This window comes from Schistocerca serialis, chromosome 2, assembly GCF_023864345.2.
Source record: "Schistocerca serialis cubense isolate TAMUIC-IGC-003099 chromosome 2, iqSchSeri2.2, whole genome shotgun sequence".
NCBI lineage: Eukaryota > Metazoa > Arthropoda > Insecta > Orthoptera > Acrididae > Schistocerca > Schistocerca serialis.
This window is the reverse complement of record NC_064639.1, coordinates 569,698,891-569,720,453: the sequence shown is the minus strand read 5'-3', so window position 1 is coordinate 569,720,453 and position 21,563 is coordinate 569,698,891. Positions and strand designations below refer to the sequence as shown.

Here is a 21,563-nt window from a genome sequence, read left to right as displayed (position 1 = left end):
GACTACAGAAATCTGAGATCTGTCAGATACCTTGAAGTGTGGTATGACATATACAGTAAGAGCATGCATACTGTCGAAGATCATTGGCAAGAACACTGATACCACACCTGACTGCAGCAACCTAACATGTCAGTAATCATGAAACATTGCCTAGTACAATTACATGGAACAGATTATGGCCAGACTATGGTTCTGAAACATATATTGAACTTCTGGGACTGTGTCATTAAAGCATCTACCAAGATTTGTGTAAGAGAAATGCTGATGAGCCATGGTGGGGCCTATATCCTTAGTAAGTTCTAGGAACCTGCACTTAATCTGATTAAGAAGAGGAGGGAGATATGCCACAAGAAACTGACTTTAGGAGCAGGTGGAGCAACAACAGAGATGCTGCCAGCACACGTCCATGGTTACAAACCGTGGATGAAGTAACATGTTGGTGGGAGGAGGAAGAGGGGGAGGGGCAGGGGCACCTCCATTACTGGCTGTGGACCACTTCCTTCTTGCCCTCTGCTTTCTTTTCATGTCCTTCAACTCCTATAACTGCAGTCTGATTTCTATACAAGCTGTAAATTACCTTTCACCCCCATATTTTATCCCTGCTACCTTCAGAATTTCAAAAGTGTATTCCAATCAACATTGTCCAACACTTTCTTTAAATCAACAAATGCTATAAATCAAGATTTGCCTTTCTCTTGCCTATCTTCTGAGATAAGTTATAGGATCAGTATGGTCTCACATGTTCCTACATTTTCCTGGAACCCAAACTGATCTTCCCCAATGTTGGCTTTTTGTAGTTTTTCTATTCTTCTGTAAATAATCTGCATCAGTATTTTCAAGACTGACCTTTTCAACTAATGGTTTGGTAAAACTCGTACATGTTAGTGCTTGCCTTCTTTGGGATTAGAATGATTACATTCTTCTTAAAGGTATTTTAGTTGTCTCATATATCTCGCACATGAGATTAAATAGTTTTGTCATGGTTGGCTCTCCCAAGAATCTCAATAATTTTGAGGAAATGTCGTCTGCTACAGGGGCTTTGTTTTGACTTAGGTATTTCCTTGCTCTGTCAGATACTTCTCACAGTATCATATCTACCACCTCATCATCATTTACTTTATAACTTATAGCCCTTCTTATATATTCCTTCCATTTTTTAGCTTTCTATTCTTTGCTTAGTACTGGTTTGCCACCTGAGTTCTTGATTTTCATACAGCTGCTTCTCTTTTCTCCAAAGATCTCTCTAATTTTCTATAGGCAGCATCTATCTTTCCCCTGCTTATGCATGTTTCTACAGACTTGCACATTCCTGTTTAGCCATTTTGCAATTTCTGTCAGTCTTCAATATCTCTCTCTCTCTCTCTCTCTTTCTTTTCTTTTTTCTTTTTGTATTCTCTCTTAAGTGCTTAATTTGCTCCATTTTATATTTTCTCCTTTCATCAATTAAGTCCAGTATCTCCTAAATTAAACTCATGACTCATCATGGGAAATACTATACCTATTCAGAAATTACAACAGATAATATCCCATCTTAGCATTTCTCCAACTTTAATTTTTTAGGATGCAGTATAAGCTATGATGTGTCATTGTTTTACAATACTGACTTATTCATCGAATGCTCAGTCAATGAGCAGAATGGCAAACACCATTCCAAAACAAAATACAGAAGGAAACATAATTAAATTTTATAAAGCCATGACTACACCTATGTTGCCATATAAAAGTAAGTCATGAATCCCTAAAAAGTGAGATAAAAGTAAACTACAAGCGGCAGAAATAGATTTCTGAGGGAAATGAGAGGTGATATCAGGGAATACCATATAAGAAATGAGAATATTAGGAATCAACTAGAGGTTTATAATATCAATGAAAAGACAGAAGAAAATAAAACACTATGGAAACATCACCTAAAAAGAATGAGTGTAAAGAGAATCCCACATCAGACTAAGAGAAAGGAGCATCATAAGAAGACCCAGAATGAGGTGACAGCTAAAATTGGATACAGAACAGACAATTGCCTAACTGTGAAATGTGGAAGGTGATCTCCTGTGTATCCTAGGATTTCTATTATGCCTTGTCTTTTTACTTATTTGGTCCTCTACTGCCTTCACTATTTCATCTCTCAAAGCTATCCATTCATCTTCTATCGTATTCCTTTCTCCTGTTACAATCAAACATTACCTAATGCTCCTTCTGAAACTCTGAGCATCCTCTGGCTCATCTAATTTATTCAGGACCTGTTTCCTTAATTTTGTATCTATTTGCAGTTTCTTCAGTTTTAATCTGCATTATATAACCAATAAATTATGGTCAGAGTCCAAATCTGCCCCTGAAAATATCTTAGAGTTTAAATCTTATTTCGAAGTCTCTTCTTACCATTAAGTAATCAATCTCAAACCTTCCAGTGTCTCCCGTTCTCTTCCACGTAAGTAATCTTCTTACATGATTCTCAAACCAAGTGTTAGCAATGATTAAATTATGTTCTCGCAGAATTCTATCACATGGTTTTCTCTGTGATTCCCTTCCCCCAGGCCATTTTCTCCTATTATTTTTCCTTCTCTTCCTTTTCCTATGTTCAAATTCCAGTCCCCCAACACAATTAAAATTTCATCTCCCTTCCCTATCACCATAATTCCATTTATCTCATTACAAATTCCTTCAATCTCTTGATCATCTGTGGAACTATAAACTTGTGGGCATTGTCATCATGTCTGTCTTAGCTATGATAATGTGTTCACTATACCATTCATAGTAATTTACTTACATTTAAATTTTCTTGCTAGTTATTAAACCTGCTCCTGCACTACCACTATTTGACACAGTATTTATAATCAAACATTGACCTATCCATTTCCCTTAGATTCTCTTACACATCTGCTCAGTTACGATCTACCAGTTGTTTCCCCTTGCTTTTAGCCTCTTGCAGTACTAGCACAACAAGGCCATGTAGCAATGTTACAAGGCCAGATTAGTCAATCATCCATATTGTTGCCCCAGAAACTGTGAGAAGGCTGCTGCCCCTCTTCTGGAACTATACGTTTGTCCCCCCCCCCCCCCCCCCCCTTCATATTTTATCCCTACTACCTTCAGAATTTCAAAAGTGTATTCCAGTCAACATTGTCCAACACTTTCTTTAAATCAACAAATGCTATAAATCAAGGTTTGCCTTTCTCTCGCCTATCTTCTGAGATAAGTTATAGGATCAGTATGGTCTCACATGTTCCTACATTTTCCTGGAACCCAAACTGATCTTCCTCAATGTTGGCTTTTTGTAGTTTTTCTATTCTCCTGTAAACAATCTGCATCAGTATTTTCAAGACTGACCTTTTCAACTAATGGTTTGGTAAAACTCGCACATGTTAGTGCTTGCCTTCTTTGGAATTAGAATGATTACATTCTTCTTAAAGGTATTTTAGTTGTCTCATATATCTTGCACATAGTTTTGTCATGGCTGGCTCTCCCAAGAATCTCAATAATTCTGAGGAAATGTCATCTGCTCCATGGGCCTTGTTTTGACTTAGGTATTTCCTTCCTCTATCAGATACTTCTCACAGTATCATATCTACCACCTCATATCATTTATTTCATAACTTAGAGCCCTTCTTATATATTCCTTCCATTATTCAGCTTTCCATTTTTTGCTTAGTACTGGTTTGCCACCTGAGTTCTTGATTTTCATACAGCTGCTTCTCTTTTCTCCAAAGATCTCTGATGTCTGGCCTCTACACAGTTAACCCTCTGTTTTTGGTTCCAGGTGAAGCCATCTCACCTCTGCAGGATACTTTGTTCATGAAGAGTGGTCATTGGTATAAAAACTAAAATGTGTTGGTGTTAGTATGCTGCCACTAAGTAGACTATTTTTCTGTTGCAATTACCAGTGCCTTCCATACTTGAATTCTGCAAACTATGTGGTCATTTTGTCATCTTAAGTGTGAAACCTTTTGTTTTAGTGTAGATCTTATGCACCAGGTGTCTGGTGTTAACCCATTCTAGCTGGCAGAGATATCTATGAGTGGCAAACCCACAATGTTGTTATTGTCCATAGCATTCTTAATAAACAGTGTGAAGTTTAACTTTTGTGAACATGTATTTTTTTCCTGGGCAGAAACCAAGCTTGCCTTTCTGTTACATCATTTACAGCACAGTTTACTAAACTGAGTTTTATACTGTAAGTAAGTTTTTATCAGGGTAGGCAGCACAGTAGTTAAAACACAAGGCTTGCATTCAGAAGAAGTGGGCTCAAATTTTTATTCAACCAGCAAGATATTCCTTGTCTGGTCTGAGCTTGTGTTCCATGTTATCTTCGTATCAATGGGATATTAAACTTTAATATTTTGTGCTTCTTTCTATCAGGTTTTTGGAGTTGTTGACACACTACACATATGTCTTGCAGTACTGCCAGGTCTTCTGGCTAGAGTAATAATTGTTATAAATAATATACTGCCAAGATGTATACAGTATTTTGTATACTATGTGCAAATTTTCTAACAAGTTAAAATTCTATCGCAAATGAAACTCATATTCAGACTTTTGGCCTACACAGGCAATACCTGTTCGATGTATGTTGCTGAGGGATCACTCATTTCGAAGATTCAGTATTACACTATCGGTACTGCTAGTCTAAATTCGTTTCTGCTTGGGATTTTAGTTTAGTGAGATATGCTAATTGCCCCTGCTGAGTTTATAAATTACGACAAGAGTGATTGTTGACGAATGCCATTCAATGCTGGGATATTACTATTTCATGTGGATAATAAGAATAAGGCAGGGGCTACTGCAGATTGACAATAACTAACTTTGTTCCGTTACACATATGAAGTGTTACTGTTTAGGTCATAAACATGTATTTACATAACACAAAAAAAATTATATCATCATTCATATCTCGCGGTTGCTTTTCTGCGTGACAAAATAGTAATCTTTGGCGCTCCTAGTTAAACTATCAACTGCGCTAGCAGAGGTATGAAAAAATATAAATCATAGAATAATTCAACTGCCATCTGCTAAATAAATTCATCTTCCTTTCTTTTATCACATCTACTGCATTCTATATTTTACTTATGAAACTTGAAACCAAATCTGAAGTCACATACAAGAAGGAATTGAAAAAAAAAAGTCTTTGGATACGGTTCGTCTATGCCCGCAGTTTGTATTTCTTTTTTCTTTTCTTTTTTTTCTTAACAGACCGACTAAGAAATGTACATCGAATGACGACACTTGTGATTCTATGAATCTGTAATCTGCTCAGAGCTTCGAACCATTTTCCTCATCCTGTTACATATGACAAATCATTAGCAATGTAGTAAATCGACATGCGTATGTCCTTTTAATACCAACCAACAAGCAGTAACACATTTCTGTTGCACACAACGTTGTCTGTGAGCACAAACACTATTAAAACAAAGTGAAATATTGTGGGTGAACGTGTGCCAGAATAAACCCACATCTCGCAATTTCACTGAAAGATTGTTTACACTTGACACGTCACATGTACTGTAATGCCAAACTGGCAATAGTGCCAACTACGTTTGTTTACCGTCGCGTGTGCCGGTTGTGGTTCGGCGCCAGTTGTTTGAAGAGGAAACAATTGTAAGGAACACATACTTGCAGATTGTAGGGGTTAATTTCAGGAATAAGTAATTGACAACAGAAGAAAAACATGACCTTACATTATTTTTGTACAATACAATGTTGTCTACATTTGTGGAAAGATAAAGTAGCATGAGATGTCATCAGTAGGTGCTCTGTCAGCGGAAAAGTTTATTAACACGCTGGCTAATTTCTCTCAAGTGACTAGGTCATCGTGTCAGTAGTAACCCGACATAAAACAATAGTATCCAATACAAACCAAGTGTTGATTAAATGTTTTCATTGTAGGTCAAGAGAAGGCGTCTGCTGCAAAAACATGAGCGGAAGAGATGAAATCCTGTGCTTATTTGACGTGGATGGTACACTTACTGCACCAGTGCAGGTATTACAATTTGATTAATTTCTCGCCTGTCACCACCACATAAAATGTGAACAAAGTAAAACAGTGTCAAGTGCTCGTTTTGTGTGTTTTTATCGAGCAGTTTTATTTGCGTGTACGTACTTCTCCCGAGCCCCTTTTTCAGTTTTCAACATTTCTTGTAATATTAGCCCAGAATAACAAATCACTTTATAACATATTACTTCTGTACGTATTTGTCTCAATGGTTGCTTACTGAGGACAGGGTTTTATAAAGTACAATTTCGTCATCTTAAAGAAAGAACATTCTCCTTTGTCAAAGTATATGCAGAGTTGAGACATCTATTTTATTGGTTCATACATTATGTGAATAAAACTCTACTAAACATTAGAATTAATTTCCACACACAAGAAGACTACTGTATGTGTATGCAAGTTTTAACCGGTGCTTAGAAAAGTGCTGCAGAACGCAGTTAATCAGGATTCACATCAGCAGTTTATGATGTAGCCATCCACTGATCAAATAATTCTAAATGTCTTTTGTGCTGTCAAAGGCTATATATTGGTGGAGTTTCAGGAGGGGATCCAAACTGTGATTAGTGCTTATTACAATGACATGTTAGTAAGGCACTTCAACAATGTCACACAAGAAGTGCTTCTCTGTGATAGGCTGCTCTCTCGTATGACTGCATATACAGCAGATCCACTGCATGATTTGAAATTTGAAATGATGAAACATGCTCTTCACACTGTTAAGTTTTAACTTGTCTGGATGATTAAAAGACCACTGCAAAATTTGCTGATCACAATGAGGTCATCCAGACTAAGCAAAGGCGATTGTGAGCCATGCTAAACACCTTCTTTTCTTGAGCACATTTGTTAGCTTGTGACTAAGTGGATCAGTTGTATTGCAAAGCAGACTCACTGTCAAAATAGGCAACAATCATTATTGTAAGTATCTAGGGTCTTGTGGATGGTGCAGTCCCTTAGTATATTTGTAGACGTATGATGCCTATCCTCCATAACACGTGCACTTATTTGTTTGTATGTTTTAGCTATAGATATCCTTCACACATTCTTGTGTATGCAGTGACTATTATATTGACTTTGTGGTTGACACATACTTGACTTGTCATGCATTTTTTATGTAATAGTTCGTAAAATTTGTTTAAGAGTTACTGCTACAATGGAGCCTTTTCACAGTACTAATAACATTTATCATGTCAGTTACCCTTCTTGTAGGATAGACTGCAGATTCCAGAGACCGCTGGGGAAAGAGGGGGTGGGGGTGATTTCTCATCTCAGCAGATTGTTTTTAATTCATTATTTATAACTTACAGGAATGCAGTTGGTAACAGTATTTCAACAGATGAAAAGCCCCCCTTATTTTCAAGAAACAAAACATTGTTCGTTAGACCTACATAAGTCTAGTGGAGCTGATGGTTCATCTACTAAGTCATTAGCATATAACTTGAACAGAAATGGCCTATCACACTTTCTTTGGCGTACCCCCTGCGGGTCCGCAGTAAGAATAGGCCCGAGGTATTCCTGCCTGTCGTAAGAGGCGACTAAAAGGAGTTTCAACCGTTTCGGCCTTCCATGTAATGGTCCCCCTTGGGGTTTGACCTCCATTTTTCAAAATTCTACAGAAGTACGAGCCTTTTGGGGAAGGACACCTTACATGGTATACCACTGGTCCTAAGTGCACTACGACCTTGGCACTCAGCATTGCACCGGCGTTGTAACCATACCCACTATTCCTCAAATTGGGCCTAAATGCCTGATGGGTTGTCGCAAGTTACGCCCATAGTGCATCTCCCTCTGCACCAGCGATCATGATGGACTTTCCATGGCACCAGAAATCCAGCACGGTAGCCAGCCCGTTGTGGTGGGGTCGTCATGTACCCTCTAGGTTCTAGCCCCCTGACAACACAGGGATCGTACTGCCGATACCTGAGCTGCACCCTCCCCACGTCGGCCAAGGAGTAGATGCCCGTCTCCTTGGGGCATCAGGACTCTCGGCAATGGTCATCCTGCCAGGTGGCCCTTGCTGCGGCTGGGTGGCACCCGTGGGGAGAGCCCCTGGTCGGAGTGGGTGGTATCGGGGCGGACGTTTCGCAGATGAAACGTCAACATGTATCAGGTCGCTCTGCGGCCGAGTCTTTCAAAAGAAAAGGTACCGTTTCTAGTTCTGGTTCTCCTGCCCTTTCCCCCTTGGCCACTCCATGGGAGGAGGGACAGGCCTGCCGGCTTGGGGCGAAGTACTTCCCCCGCTATTTGGTCTGTTCTCGAACCGATGGGGGGACGTTTGCCACCTCCAAGCCCATGTTCTTTGTTCAGCACATTGAGGGCGTCTTCGGGGAAATCGAGGCTCTCAGCAAGATGCGTTCAGGGTCCGTCCTTATCAAGACCACCTCCGCCACACAGTCGGCGGCGCTCCAGGCGTGCGACCGCCTAGGGGACATCCCAGTATCCATTGTCCCACATCTGGCACTAAATAGGACGCAGGGGGTTATTTTTCATCGTGACCTCCTGCTACAATCTGATGAGGAGCTCAGGGCCAACCTGGAGCGCCGAGGCGTGCATTTCATCCGGCGAGTCCAGCGCGGCCCCAAAGACCGTCGCATCGACACCGGGGCCTTTATCCTCGCCTTCGAGGGGGACGTTCTCCCGGAGAAGGTAAAGGTGATGTGCCTCCTATGCGCTGTTTTAGGTGTTTGCGTTTTGGTCACATGTCATCACGGTGTGAGGCTGAACCCCTTTGTGGCGATTGTGGACGTCCTCTTCGTGAGGAACATACATGCACCCCACCACCTCGGTGCGTTAATTGTCCTGGTGTCCACTCGCCTAGATCCTCAGACTGCCCCGCATATCAGAAGGAGAAGAAGATACAAGAAATCAAAACTTTGGATCGGCTCTCTTATTCTGAGGCCCGGAAGAAGTACGACCGCCTCCATCCCGTGCCATTGACCACTTCGTTTGCCTCAGTTGTGTCCACTCCTTCCGCGGTATCCTCACCCCTATCCTGTCCCCCCTCCGCCTCCTCCGCCCATCAGGGGGCTCTGCCTCCGCCTCCCAAATCCCTCCCTTCTAAATCCTCCTCCCACGTGGCCCCCACCCCCTCTGCCCCAGGGGCCACCCTTCCTCCTCCCCCCACGCCACCTGAGAAGCGATCCTCTTCTCAGGCGTCCATCGGGGAAACGTTCCGGACCCCAGCTTCCGAGGTCCGGCGTTCCAAAACGGACCCCGTGCGTGAGGACTTTTTTCGGGTCCAGCCCACCATCCCTGTGCCTCCTCGGCCTTCCAAGAAGGCCTCCAAGAAGAAGTCTCTATTCCCCTCTCCACCCCGGCGCATTTCGTCTGACGCTCCATCCGTGAGTCGCTGCTCCCGGCCGTCCTCAGTTTCGCCGGGACGCTCTGCTGCCAGGCGCTCCACCAGCCTTTCGTCGGCAAATGATGCGGCCCGTCCTACACAACCAGGGACAGCGGCCGCAGCTGGCGACGAGTCGATGGAACCGGATCCGCCTCCCGTCGGTTGTAGCGTAGTTCCCTCGCAACCTGGCCCTCCGCGGCCGTCGAGGTGACCAGCTCTTCCCCCGTCTCGTTCCCCCAACCTTATGACTAGCGATGGCGTTGTTTCATTGGAACATAAGAGGTATTCGATCTAATCGGGAGGAATTACAACTGCTCCTCCGCCTGCACTGTCCGCTCGTCCTTGGTCTCCAGGAAACCAAGTTGCGCCCGACTGACCGTATTGCCTTTACCCACTATACCTCGGAGCGGTATGACCTCACCCCTGTGGACGGTATCCCAGCTCATGGTGGGGTCATGTTGCTCGTTCGGGACGATGTTTATTACCATCCCATCCCATTGACGACCCCACTCCAAGCAATAGCTGTCCGCATTACTCTTTCTGCTTTTACTTTTTCAGTTTGTACCATCTACACTCCACCATCATCTGCTGTTAGTCGGGCTGACATGATGCACCTGATCGTTCAGCTTCCCCCGCCGTTCTTATTGTTTGGCGACTTCAATGCCCATCATCCCCTTTGGGGCTCTCCTGCGTCCTGTCCAAGAGGCTCACTCTTGGCGGATGTCTTCAACCATCTCAATCTTGTCTGCCTCAATACCGGCGCCCCGACTTTCCTTTCGGACTCTACTCATACCTACTCCCACTTGGACCTCTCGATCTGTTCTACCACTCTTGCCCGTCGGTTCGAGTGGTATGTCCTTTCTGACACCTATTCGAGCGACCACTTCCCCTGTGTCGTTCGTCTCCTGCACCACACCCCATCCCCACGTCCTTCGAGCTGGAACATACTGAAAGCTGACTGGGGACTGTACTCCTCCCTGGCGACCTTTCCGGACCACGATTTTCCCAGTTGTGACAGTCAGGTCGAATACCTCACGGCTGTTATCATCAATGCTGCCGAACGTTCCATTCCTCATACTACTTCTTCTTCACGTCGCGTTTGCGTCCCCTGGTGGGACGAGGCTTGTAGGGACGCTATCCGTGCTCGACGACGTGCTTTATGCACCTTTCGCCGCCATCCTACGTTGGCGAATTGTATAGAATACAAACGCCTCTGAGCGCAATGCCGTAGAGTCATCAAAGACAGCAAAAAAGCTTGTTGGGCCTCTTTCACCAGCTCCTTTAACAGTTTCACTCCTTCTTCTGTCGTTTGGGGTAGCCTGCGCCGGCTGCGGGCTTTAAGGCCCACTCCTCGGTACCTGGCCTGACCTCAGGTAATGAGGTCCTTGTTGATCCTGTGGCTGTCTCCAACGCCTTTGGCCGCTTTTTCGCGGAGGTTTCAAGCTCCGCCCATTACCATCCTGCCTTCCTTCCCAGGAAAGAGGCAGAAGAGGCTCGGCGACCTTCCTTCCACTCGCTGAATCTGGAAACTTATAATGCCCCCTTTACTATGCGGGAACTCGAACGTGCGCTTGCACTGTCCCGGTCCTCTGCTCCGGGGCCAGATGCCATTCACGTTCAGATGCTGGCGCACCTTTCTCCGGCGGGCAAAAGCTTCCTTCTTCGTACCTACAATCGCGTCTGGACCGAAGGTCAAGTCCCCATGCGTTGGCGTGACGCCGTTGTTGTTCCTATACCCAAACCCGGGAAGGATAGACACCTTCCTTCTAGTTACCGCCCCATTTCTCTTACAAGCTGTGTCTGTAAGGTGATGGAGCGCATGGTTAATGCTCGGTTAGTCTGGATTCTTGAATCTCGACGACTACTTACTAATGCCCAATGCGGCTTTCGTCGCCGCCGCTCCGCTGTTGACCACCTTGTGACCTTGTCGACATTCATCATGAACAACTTTTTGCGAAGGTGCCAAACGGTAGCCGTGTTCTTCGACTTGGAGAAGGCTTATGATACCTGTTGGAGAGGAGGTATCCTCCGCACTATGCACAGGTGGGGCCTACGCGGTCGCCTGCCCCTTTTTATTGATTCCTTTTTAACGGATCGAAAGTTTAGGGTACGTGTGGGTTCCGTATTGTCCGACGTCTTCCTCCAGGAGAACGGAGTACCTCAGGGCTCCGTCTTGAGCGTAGCCCTTTTTGCCATCGCGATCAATCCAATTATGGATTGCATTCCACCTACTCTCTCAGGCTCTCTCTTTGTCGATGACCTCGCGATCTACTGCAGTGCCCAGAGAACATGCCTCCTGGAGCGCTGCCTTCAGCGTTGTCTAGACAGCCTCTACTCATGGAGCGTGGCAATTGGCTTCCGGTTCTCTGAAGAGAAGACAGTTTGTATCAACTTTTGGCGATATAAAGCGTTCCTTCCGCCATCCTTACATCTCGGTCCCGTTGTTCTCCCATTCGTGGAAACAACTAAGTTTCTAGGGCTCACGTTGGACAGGAAACTGTGTTGGTCTCCACATGTCTCTTATTTGACGGCCCGTTGTACACGTTTCCTTAATGTCCTAAGAGTTCTTAGCGGTTCATCTTGGGGAGCGGATCGCACTGTCCTGCTTCGCTTGTATCTGTCCATAGTCTGATCGAAGCTGGATTATGGGAGCTTCGTCTACTCGTCCGCTCGGCCGTCCCTCTTACGCCGGCTCAACTCCGTCCACCATCGGGGGATACTTCTTGCGACCAGAGCCTTCTACACTAGTCCTGTGGAGAGTCTTTATGCTGAAGCTGCCGAGTTACCATTGACCTACCAGCGCGACGTACTGCTGTGTCGATATGCCTGCCGGCTGTTGTCTATGCCCGACCACCCCTCTTACGAGTCCTTCTTCGCCGATTCTCTCGACCGTCAGTACGGGTTGTATGTGTCTGCCCTGCTGCCCCCCGGAGTCCGCTTCCGTCGCCTGCTTCGACAATTGGATTTTGCCCTCCCTACCACCTTCAGAGAGGGTGAGAGCCCGACACCACCTTGGCTCCAGGCTTCGGTTCCTATTTATCTCGACTTCAGCTCACTCCCGAAGGAGGGTACTCCGGCTGCAGTGTATTGCTCACGGTTTGTCGAACTTCGTGCTCGACTTGCCGGTCACACCTTTATTTACACCGATGGCTCCAAAACTGACGATGGTGTCGGCTGTGCCTTTGTCGTCGGGGCCGCCACCTTTAAATACCGGCTCCTCGACCAATGTTCCAGCTTTACGGCCGAGCTTTTTGCTCTCCATCAGGCCGTTCAGTATGCCCGCCGCCACCGCCATTCATCGTATGTACTCTGCTCTGACTCACTCAGTGCTCTTCAGAGCCTTGGAGCTCCCTATCCAGTCCATCCCTTGATTCAACGGATACAGCAGTCCCTCCATTCTTTCGCTAATAATGGTGGTTCTGTCAGCTTTCTGTGGGTTCCCGGACATGTGGGAGTGCCTGGGAATGAGGCTGCGGATGCTGCAGCCAAGGCTGCAGTCCTCCTGCCTCGGCCAGCCTCCCATTGTGTCCCGTCATCTGACGTTCGTGGGGATGTATGGAAGAGGCTTGTGTCGTTGTGGTGGGATGCTTGGTCATCCCTCCAAGGAAACAAGCTCCGGGCAGTAAAACCGCTCCCAACCATCTCGGCGCGAGGAGGTCCTTCTGACCAGGTTGCGGATTGGGCATTGCCGGTTTAGCCACCGCTACCTGCTCTCCGGTGATCCAGCCCCGCAGTGCCCTTGTGGTCAGGCATTAACAGTGCGCCATGTTTTATTGTCGTGTCCCCGTTTTAGTCAATTTCGTGTTATCCTGTCCCTGCCATCTACTTTACCGGATGTTTTAGCTGATGACGCTCGAGCAGCTGCTCGTATTCTGCGTTTTATAACTTTAACTGGCTTGTCCAAAGACATTTAACCTTTTTACTTATTTTATCTGCATCTTTGTCAGGTACTTCTGGTCTCCCCCCATCCCCTTGAGTTTTAGCAGATTCCATTTGCTCTAACACCAGTGACAGGGCGCTAATGACCTCAGCAGTTGAGCGCCCTTAAACCCTACAAAAAAAAAAAAAAAAAAAAATATTCTTTGGCGTTACCTAAAATTAACTTTGTGTCATTGGATAATTTTCCACACAGAATAACATGGCATGCTCAACATGTCAAGAAGTTTCAAACATAGTGGTAATCTTAGCTAGATATATCACAGAAACATTTTCTTTAGTAGGTGTAAGTTTGGTATAGAGTCAAAAGCTTTTTGGAACTTCACAAACACTGAATGAACCAGCTTGTGTCTATCTATGATTGTCAAGATATATGTGAAAAGCACAAGTTTCACAGGATTAGTGTCTGCAGAATTCTTGCTGGATATCATCGAGATGGTCATTTTATCCCAGGTAGATGAGTATGCTTAAAATGTGAACAGTTGATGTAGTATAGTAGTTCTACGTATCAAGCCTGCAGTTTTTACATGAGGTGGGTGTAACCTGGGTTATTTTTTAATCATTGAGAACAAAAGTGATCTGTGGCAAACTATGATTAAGAAAGAAGCAAATTGTCTTTCGACTGGACCTTAGTGCCTTGTTGAATTTTAGTGATTTTCATTGCCGTTTATCATGACTAGCATTGATTACTACATCAGCCAGCTTTTATTTGAATGACAACAGCCTTTGAATTTCTTATAAACAGTAATGTTTCAAGACTGAATTGATCGTGTTGTGTGTTTCAATTAAATGCATCATTCATTTATACCGCTGTAAACCTACAGAAACGGCTGTGAAACAGACCATTTTATGTGTACATGCAATATGCCAAACAGCAGTAAGTTTGGTGACCTCAAAGACAAAACCCTATTTCAGTACCTGCTGCTACGAGTGATATTTTAAACAGAATTTGCCATAACTCAAATTTTAAACAGAAAATTTTATTACAGCCTTAGAGATGATAGTTCTGTATCCCAATCTTGTTATAATTGATGCATTCTGTGCATGCTGACATAAACAAGTAATACATTGTGGTTTATCTGCACATGCATTGTCTGTGTCTGGATTGGCACATATTTATCTAACAGTGGAAATGTATTGTGTTTCACATTCGCGTTGATTGGTCTGCAATAGTGTTCTTCGATAGTAAACTGATTAAAAACAGTTTGGCATCACCTGCATGAGTAGCACAATTTTATTTATTTATTTATTTTTTTAATTTTGTCAAAAACCTCTTTCTAAGTACCCTTTTGACCACAGGAAATTGCTATGTACAGCTATCTCAGTAATGAAACAAATCATTCTTTGGTTGTGTATACAGTGTTTCCATTTATGATTGGGACTCTGTAACACTTGTATACTGTTCATTCTGTCAACGTGCCTTAGATCGTCATTTCAAGCTTCGTCATTGCAGCTACTGTCGCTCTACAACAAGAAGCTTTGTCAGCATAAGAAGTTACCCACTGTATTGGTGTTCACCCTAGTGGTGCATTTCGAACATTCGACTAATATCATGTGACACTGAATATAGAAGATCTGTCTTTTAGTGGTCACCCACAGTCAACTACACCTCCTGCTTCCTGCAGATTAAGGCACTAGGACATCCTGAAGAGAATGCAACAGAACTACGTGTTTTCTTTTTTGGGAGCACAGTTTTGAACATTATAGTAAGCTTCTGTGTGGCCTGTAGGCATCCATTATGGGCAACAATACTAATCTTCCATCACTATGGCGCGCGAAGAAGATGGACAGAGAACGCCTGGAATCTAACCTGGATTAGTAATATCAGATTTGCTTCATTGATGAGTGCAGGATTTGTTTTATGCTTAATGATTGGTTTAGAAAACTGTGGAAACATACAAGTAACAATGCAAGCCAACAGGTTCAGCAGGGATGTGGTTCAGTCATGTTTTGAGCTGATATCATATACAGGTGTTGGACACCCTTCATCAATATCAAGATTAACTTGAATGTTGTACAGTATTGGGACAGGATACTCCAAATTATTGTCCACACCTACAGCCAACATTTCATTGATGGGTTAATTTTTCAAGATGATAATACATGAGCATAATGCACCAAACTTATGAATACTTTCCTGTAGGAGGTAGTAATCAACCAAATGGAATGGCATGTGGCATCTGCTGTCATGAAACCAATTGAGCATGCTGAAACCAGTTCACTTTGAGGCTATCTATTGAATTCCATGTCCAGTGGGATACAAGCATGTTGCAAAACAAGCGGTGGAGAACATCGTATAGAATGTTTCCCCAATAGCAGATTTTGATTTCACAAATGAGTTCTTTTTTTTCTTTTCATATAGGGCTTATTATTTTATTCCCTATTTTTCTTGACTCTAATGTCTCATACATTCACAGAAATGCAGGTAGCACAAAAGTATTTTGGATCAGTGCAGATTCATATATTAACTGTACCCTTATATTTTAATTATCAGCTATAACTTCCTATAGTTAAAAATGAGAAGTTTTTGCACCCATAAATCATGTACAGCTTCCAAAACCATGGACTTTTACTACCACTCTGTAAATGTAACATATTGGATTATGCCTACATCAAAAAGTGATTAACCCAAATCAATAAGTGATTAACCCATCTCCATATTATATTTATTTTAAGTTGAAAATAATTGCTGTTCATAAGTGGAACAATGATCCATTGACAGAAAGAGAACAATAAAGTTAGTAATAAATACGTTTTTGGATGGGGTCCACCTTTAGCAAAACACAATTTTGTTTTATATCCCAAACATGTTTCACTGCAGATGCAGCATCATCTGTTGGCTTTTATTTTATAGCTGTTAAACATAAAGAATGTTCTTTACTGTACACCATGTGGTAAAAAGGTACGAATACATAATTGTGTGTGTTTTTCAAAATTTGCAAACTAATATTTACATGTATACAAACAGTAAAGAACATTCTTTATGTTTAACAGCCATCAAATAAAAGTTCGCTGATGATGCTGCACCTGCAACGAAACATGTTTGGGATATAAAACAAAACTGTGTTTTGCTGAAGGTGGACCCCATCCAAAAGCCGATGTCTTGTTAAAGCAAACACAGACAAAAGAGCTTCAACCTCAAGATGATTAATAAAGCTAATACCTGTATGTATGTATGTGGGTATATGTGTTCCATATCTCCTCAACCAAACTTGGTCTACACATCACTTTCTGTTCCCAAAACATGTTGCAGACAGTATCCTTGTATGCTGCTGAATGTACCTAGAAAAATATATCAGTGTTCAAGAGACAGTTAAGGGGGTATGGCATCATGAACACTGAGACGCTTGGAAAGCTGCCACAACATGCACAATGTTTTAGTTTATTACTTTACTACTACTAACTCTGTCCACAACACATTTCGCATATAGTAGCCACATATACCACTGGATGTAACTGCAAGATTATTTTATTGCACAGCACATAGTTAAGGAGATAACATCATCATAAACATTAAGCTGTAGGAAAATGAAACTGCAAGGCGAAATTTGCTAGAGGTACTGGTGAATTATTGTAATTGTGATTTTTATTATTCTCATAAATTACCTTTTGTACAGATATGTACATTTAACATAAGTCAGGTCATTATGCTCACAATCTAGACAATATACATATATTAGGTTACGCAGTAATGAAATATAATAGCTTGTGCACTATATACATAATGGCTTCCATTACCAGAGTTAAGAAAATATATAGTTTTTTGACATAATGTTATCCTGTGTTTGTGAGTGTTACTAATTCTGGTTCACTTTATAATACTAATTCCTAATACTAGTGTGTCTGTATGTAGTGTGTGAAATGTATAACTCATAGAATGAACTTTTACTGACTGTCTGCTCATGCACTCAGCCACGCCATATAATTCTTCTCCTACTAGAAACTATTTACGGTTGCTGGGATCATCATTTCAGTTTTGAGGTTTTGTAAGTCTCTTTGCAATGTGCATATTAACTTGATACCAGAGTATTTAGGTCTTTTTTCAGTTATGAAGTTTGTGTGAAATGCACAGAAATTGTTTTCTGTTCCTTGTGTTATGGGGGATGAACAGTTTCATTGGCCTCCAGTTTTGTGGGATCTTGTAACACAGTCACAGTGCTCTCAAATATATGGTGGAAAAATCAAAATATTGAAACTTATTTTTCAATATAATTCAAAAGGCTTTCTTCCGTAGTATGAATATTCTTTTCATTCCTGTGATGGTTGAGTAGAATTATGTGTGAAATATTTTAAATATATGTGAATTATATTTGACATGCGCATATGTGAGCAAAGCCATGGATAAAAAGCTTATCCTAAATGATTTCTACCAAATTTGGTGCACATATTAGTTACAACCTGAAAAAATATAGCGTTGTAGTAAGAACTACTGGCATCCTACTTGGGAGAGCGTAATAATGTGGAAAAGAAGGGAGGAGGAGATGGTCAGACAGTGAGGTGGAAGGAGGGGATATGCATGGATAGGGGGGAGGAGGAAATGGACAGAGAGGGGAGAGGAGGTGGTGGACATAGAGAGACAGAGGAGGAAATGGATGGGGGGGGGGGGGGGGGAGAAGATGTCAGGGAGAGAGAGTAGGAGGAGGGTACGAAAAGAGAGAGGGTAGGCTGACTAATAGAAGATTGACATAAATACATACCCCGGCAATGCCAACTACGAGCTAGTTCTCCGTCGTAAGCCTCTTTGTGTGTGTTTTCTCATTTGAATAAATGAGCCACCTGAAACAACTATTTTTAATGCTCTATTCTCAGTAAACAAGATTTTGATGAAGTTCATTCAGCATGTACATATATGTCCATATATTCTGCATATACATTAACTTACTGGAAAATGCATCAGTTTTGGAGGTATTATGGCTCATATCCTGAAAATTAGACTACCTATCAGTTAATTTCATGTTTGTTTCAGGTACATATTGATTTACTTTGGCAGGATGGATCATGAGGGGGAGGTTTTCCTTATAAAAAAAACCAAACATGGTATCCTTACTGATATTATAAGTGTGGAGTCTCATTTTTTCACAACTGAACTTCTGAACAGAAATCAAAGAAATTTGGTACAAAGATGGCGTGAATCCTGAGGAACAACATTGACTACTTTATAAAGTAAAAAAATTAACCCCTAAGAGGATGTTTTTACATCAGTGAAATAAACCATTTTTAAAAATTATTAAATTTGTTGCATAATATGCACATTGTATGATATGTAGTTACTTTGGTAGCAGGATGCATAGATGCATGCTTTTACCAAAGCCTCTCCATCCACACTGCTTGCCGCAGCATCAGGCATTGGGAGACTTGTGGGGGTGGGGGGGGGGGCCAAGTATGGTTACCCAGACAGCCAGACGCAGGAGGGCAGCTGACATTGTTGCACTTGTAATAGATTACTTTACTTATTCACCATCACTCATCATAACAAAACTATTGATATGCGAGCTCAGCCAAGGGTAACAGCTAGCGTATACAATGTGAACAACTCGCATTCCAACATCTACACCTATACTCTGCTAGCCACATTACTGTGTGTGACAAAGGGTACTTTTGGTACCATCATCATTCTCATTCTCCCCCCCCCCCCCCCCCCCCCCCCCCATTTCATTTGTTCCCTTAACAACTGATACTGATGCTTGGGAAAATGAATGTTGGTAAGCTGTAGGAGTTCTAATTTCTCTGATTTTTCAATCATGGTCAATTAGTGAAATGTATGTGTTGTCAGACTCTTCTTTTGAACACAAGCTCTTGAAACTGTAATGGTTATCTCCACCACACACAATGCCTCTCATGAAGCACATCCAGAATGGTTTCCTACTTACTAACAAACCAGTGATGAAATGCACTGCTCTTCTCTGGAACTTATCTACTTCCTCAATTAATCCTGACTGGCAAGAGTCTTAGACTGGCATGCGGTACTAAAGAATTGGTCAAGCTAGTGTTCTGTAAGCATCTTCTTGAAAGTTTACACATGTGAAGTGTTAATTCAGCTTTAAGAAGTATTTTACAGAGTGAGTATTTGGCAATTTTCTCAAAAAGGCTTTGTTATCTTTTAGATAATTGAACCTGATATGGAACAGTTTCTTCAAACACAAATAAAACCAAAATGTAACATTGGTGTTGTTGGTGGTTCAGATCTGTCAAAAATTCTTCGACAGCTGGGAGGTGAAAGTGGTAAGTGAGAGAAAAAATATTTTATGGCATATATCAAAATACTTCATGCAATTAATAGGAGATAATTCTTAAATTCCAGCACTTCAGAAATATGATTATGTGTTTGCTGAAAATGGATTGCTCGCATACAAGAGAGGACAGGAAATTGGTAAACAGGTAAAGTCATATTTTACCTATTTTGTTCTATGGCTGCTTGTATTTGCTATGTCTCAAAGTTGTTTCTAGTAATTTTTGGCGCTGTTATGGAAGTTACTTTATAGTCACATTTTCCCACACATAATTATTCAGTTGATGAAAATAATTAAAGGATTGAAACAAAAGAGTCTCTCTCTCTCTCTCTCTCTCTCTCTCTCTCTCTCTCTCTCTCTCTCTCTACTTGTGAGAAACATTTTAATAATATATTACAATACATTTTCTGCTTTGATGATCCAATAATATGTGGATCTATAAAATGCTTTCTTCAAGTGTGATATCGGTTCACACCTTACACTATTGTAATGTTCTCTTTGCTGAGAATTTTGATACTATATTAACAATTCTAGGAAGAAGAAAAGATGAACACAGAGCCTCTTATTTTGTTTGCCTTTTAGTTGACATAAGAAGGGTAATCTATAATGCAGTACAAACTAATAAGAAATAAAGAAAACGCAAGACTAGTTTAATCTAAAGTGTACACATCATTTGGGAATTCATGAGACCAGGTTTGATTTCAAATTCATAATTTGTGCTGTGATGAAACAAAGAGGTGGTATCCTAAGCTGCTTTCTGATAAGCAGTAACACTCATTACACATTGAGAGTAAACGAATTAGCCCCCAGCACACTCATCATCAAACTAAGTGTTTGGAAGATTTACTCCATACCAAAAGCTTGATTTCCTTTTTTTTTTTTTTTTTTTTTTTAAAAAAAAAAAAAAAGGGTTGGTCAGCAAAGGTTCTCTTCCTGCAGAGTTTTCACCTTGAGGACACGCCATTCAGTGTAAATGTTTATTGTGAGGTGTTATAAAAACTGAATAGTGTAATTCAAGAAAAATAGGTAGGAATCCTGTTTATGGGAATCTTATTTGATATGTAATTTGCAGCTCTTTACTTAAGTAGTAAATAATTCTAGTATTTAAGGGACCACAGAAATGTAGTACAAATGAGGCCTGGAAATGTGGTTCTACATAAGTGAGAAAAAATACTACCTGATTTTCACAATATGAAAATCCAACTGAACAACGCACAACTTACTTGTGATCAGCTGGTGTAACAAAGTATGTCCCAACAGAGTGAAAGAAGAGATGATCAATTTTGCTGTCTATTTTTTTCTTGAAATCTGACGTCGATCCCAGTTGTCTTCAGGGCTTTGAGAAGAGTGTCAGACAAGTACAGAAGCTTCAGAGGGGTAACTATGGTCTTGAGAACACTTGCCATTGAAGTTGCTCTACATGATTAATCATTGAAGAGAATGGAGCTAAAGGATTGTAACTTGTGGAGGAAGACAATAATTTGTCATATGATTATTTCACTCATTGGGTGTGCCCATACCTTCTATTCTGTCCAATTCTGCAATGTCTCTTTAAAGTGAGACAGCTTTGTTCAACATTGACATCATACCCATTAACAGAACGGCAATTGGTCTGTTGTATCTTGTATTCTAAAGAAATACTAACAAGTATGAAAAACATTTCTTTGTGGAAATAGAGTGCCAGTAACTGACAAAACCTGGTTTTATTGCCACACTGAAGTGCCGAAGAAACTGGTATAGGTATGCACATTCAAATACAGAAATATGTAAATAGGCAGAATACAAAACTGCAATTGGCAATGCCTTTATGAGACAACAAGTGTCTGGCACAGTTGTTAGATCGGTTACTGCTGTTACTGTGGTAGGTTATCAAGATTTAGAGTTTGAAGTGGTGTTACAATTGGCACACAAATGATGGGAACAGCATCTGTGAGGTAGTGATGAAGTGGGGATGTTCCTGTATGACCATTTCACGAGTGTACTGTGAATATCAGGAATCCGATAAAACATCAAATCATTGACATCGTTGCGGCCGGGAAAAGATCCTGCAAGAATGGGACCAACAATGACTGAAGAG

The 21,563-nt window shown here is 41.7% G+C and overlaps 2 protein-coding genes across 4 annotated transcripts in view; one reads left to right on the top strand and one right to left on the bottom strand.

Moving 5' to 3' along the window:
• The window catches only part of LOC126457571 (N-sulphoglucosamine sulphohydrolase), a 132,854-nt gene extending 127,380 nt beyond the window's left edge, over positions 1-5,474 (bottom strand). Inside the window, exon 1 of the mRNA XM_050093994.1 lies at positions 5,338-5,474. Within this exon, the coding sequence (XP_049949951.1) occupies positions 5,338-5,446 (109 nt within the window). The 5' untranslated portion in view covers positions 5,447-5,474. The remainder of the gene's footprint in view (positions 1-5,337) is intronic.
• Positions 5,459-21,563, top strand: part of LOC126457572 (uncharacterized) — a 40,501-nt gene continuing 24,396 nt past the window's right edge. The window contains exons 1-4 of one of the 3 annotated variants that reach the window (XM_050093995.1): positions 5,459-5,589; positions 5,878-5,971; positions 19,361-19,478; positions 19,558-19,634. In XM_050093995.1, the coding sequence (XP_049949952.1) occupies positions 5,489-5,589; positions 5,878-5,971; positions 19,361-19,478; positions 19,558-19,634 (390 nt within the window). In that variant the 5' untranslated portion in view covers positions 5,459-5,488. Of the gene's footprint in view, positions 5,614-5,711; positions 5,806-5,877; positions 5,972-19,360; positions 19,479-19,557; positions 19,635-21,563 lie in introns of those variants that run through there. The other 2 variants (XM_050093996.1, XM_050093997.1) reach the window with 2 other exon arrangements.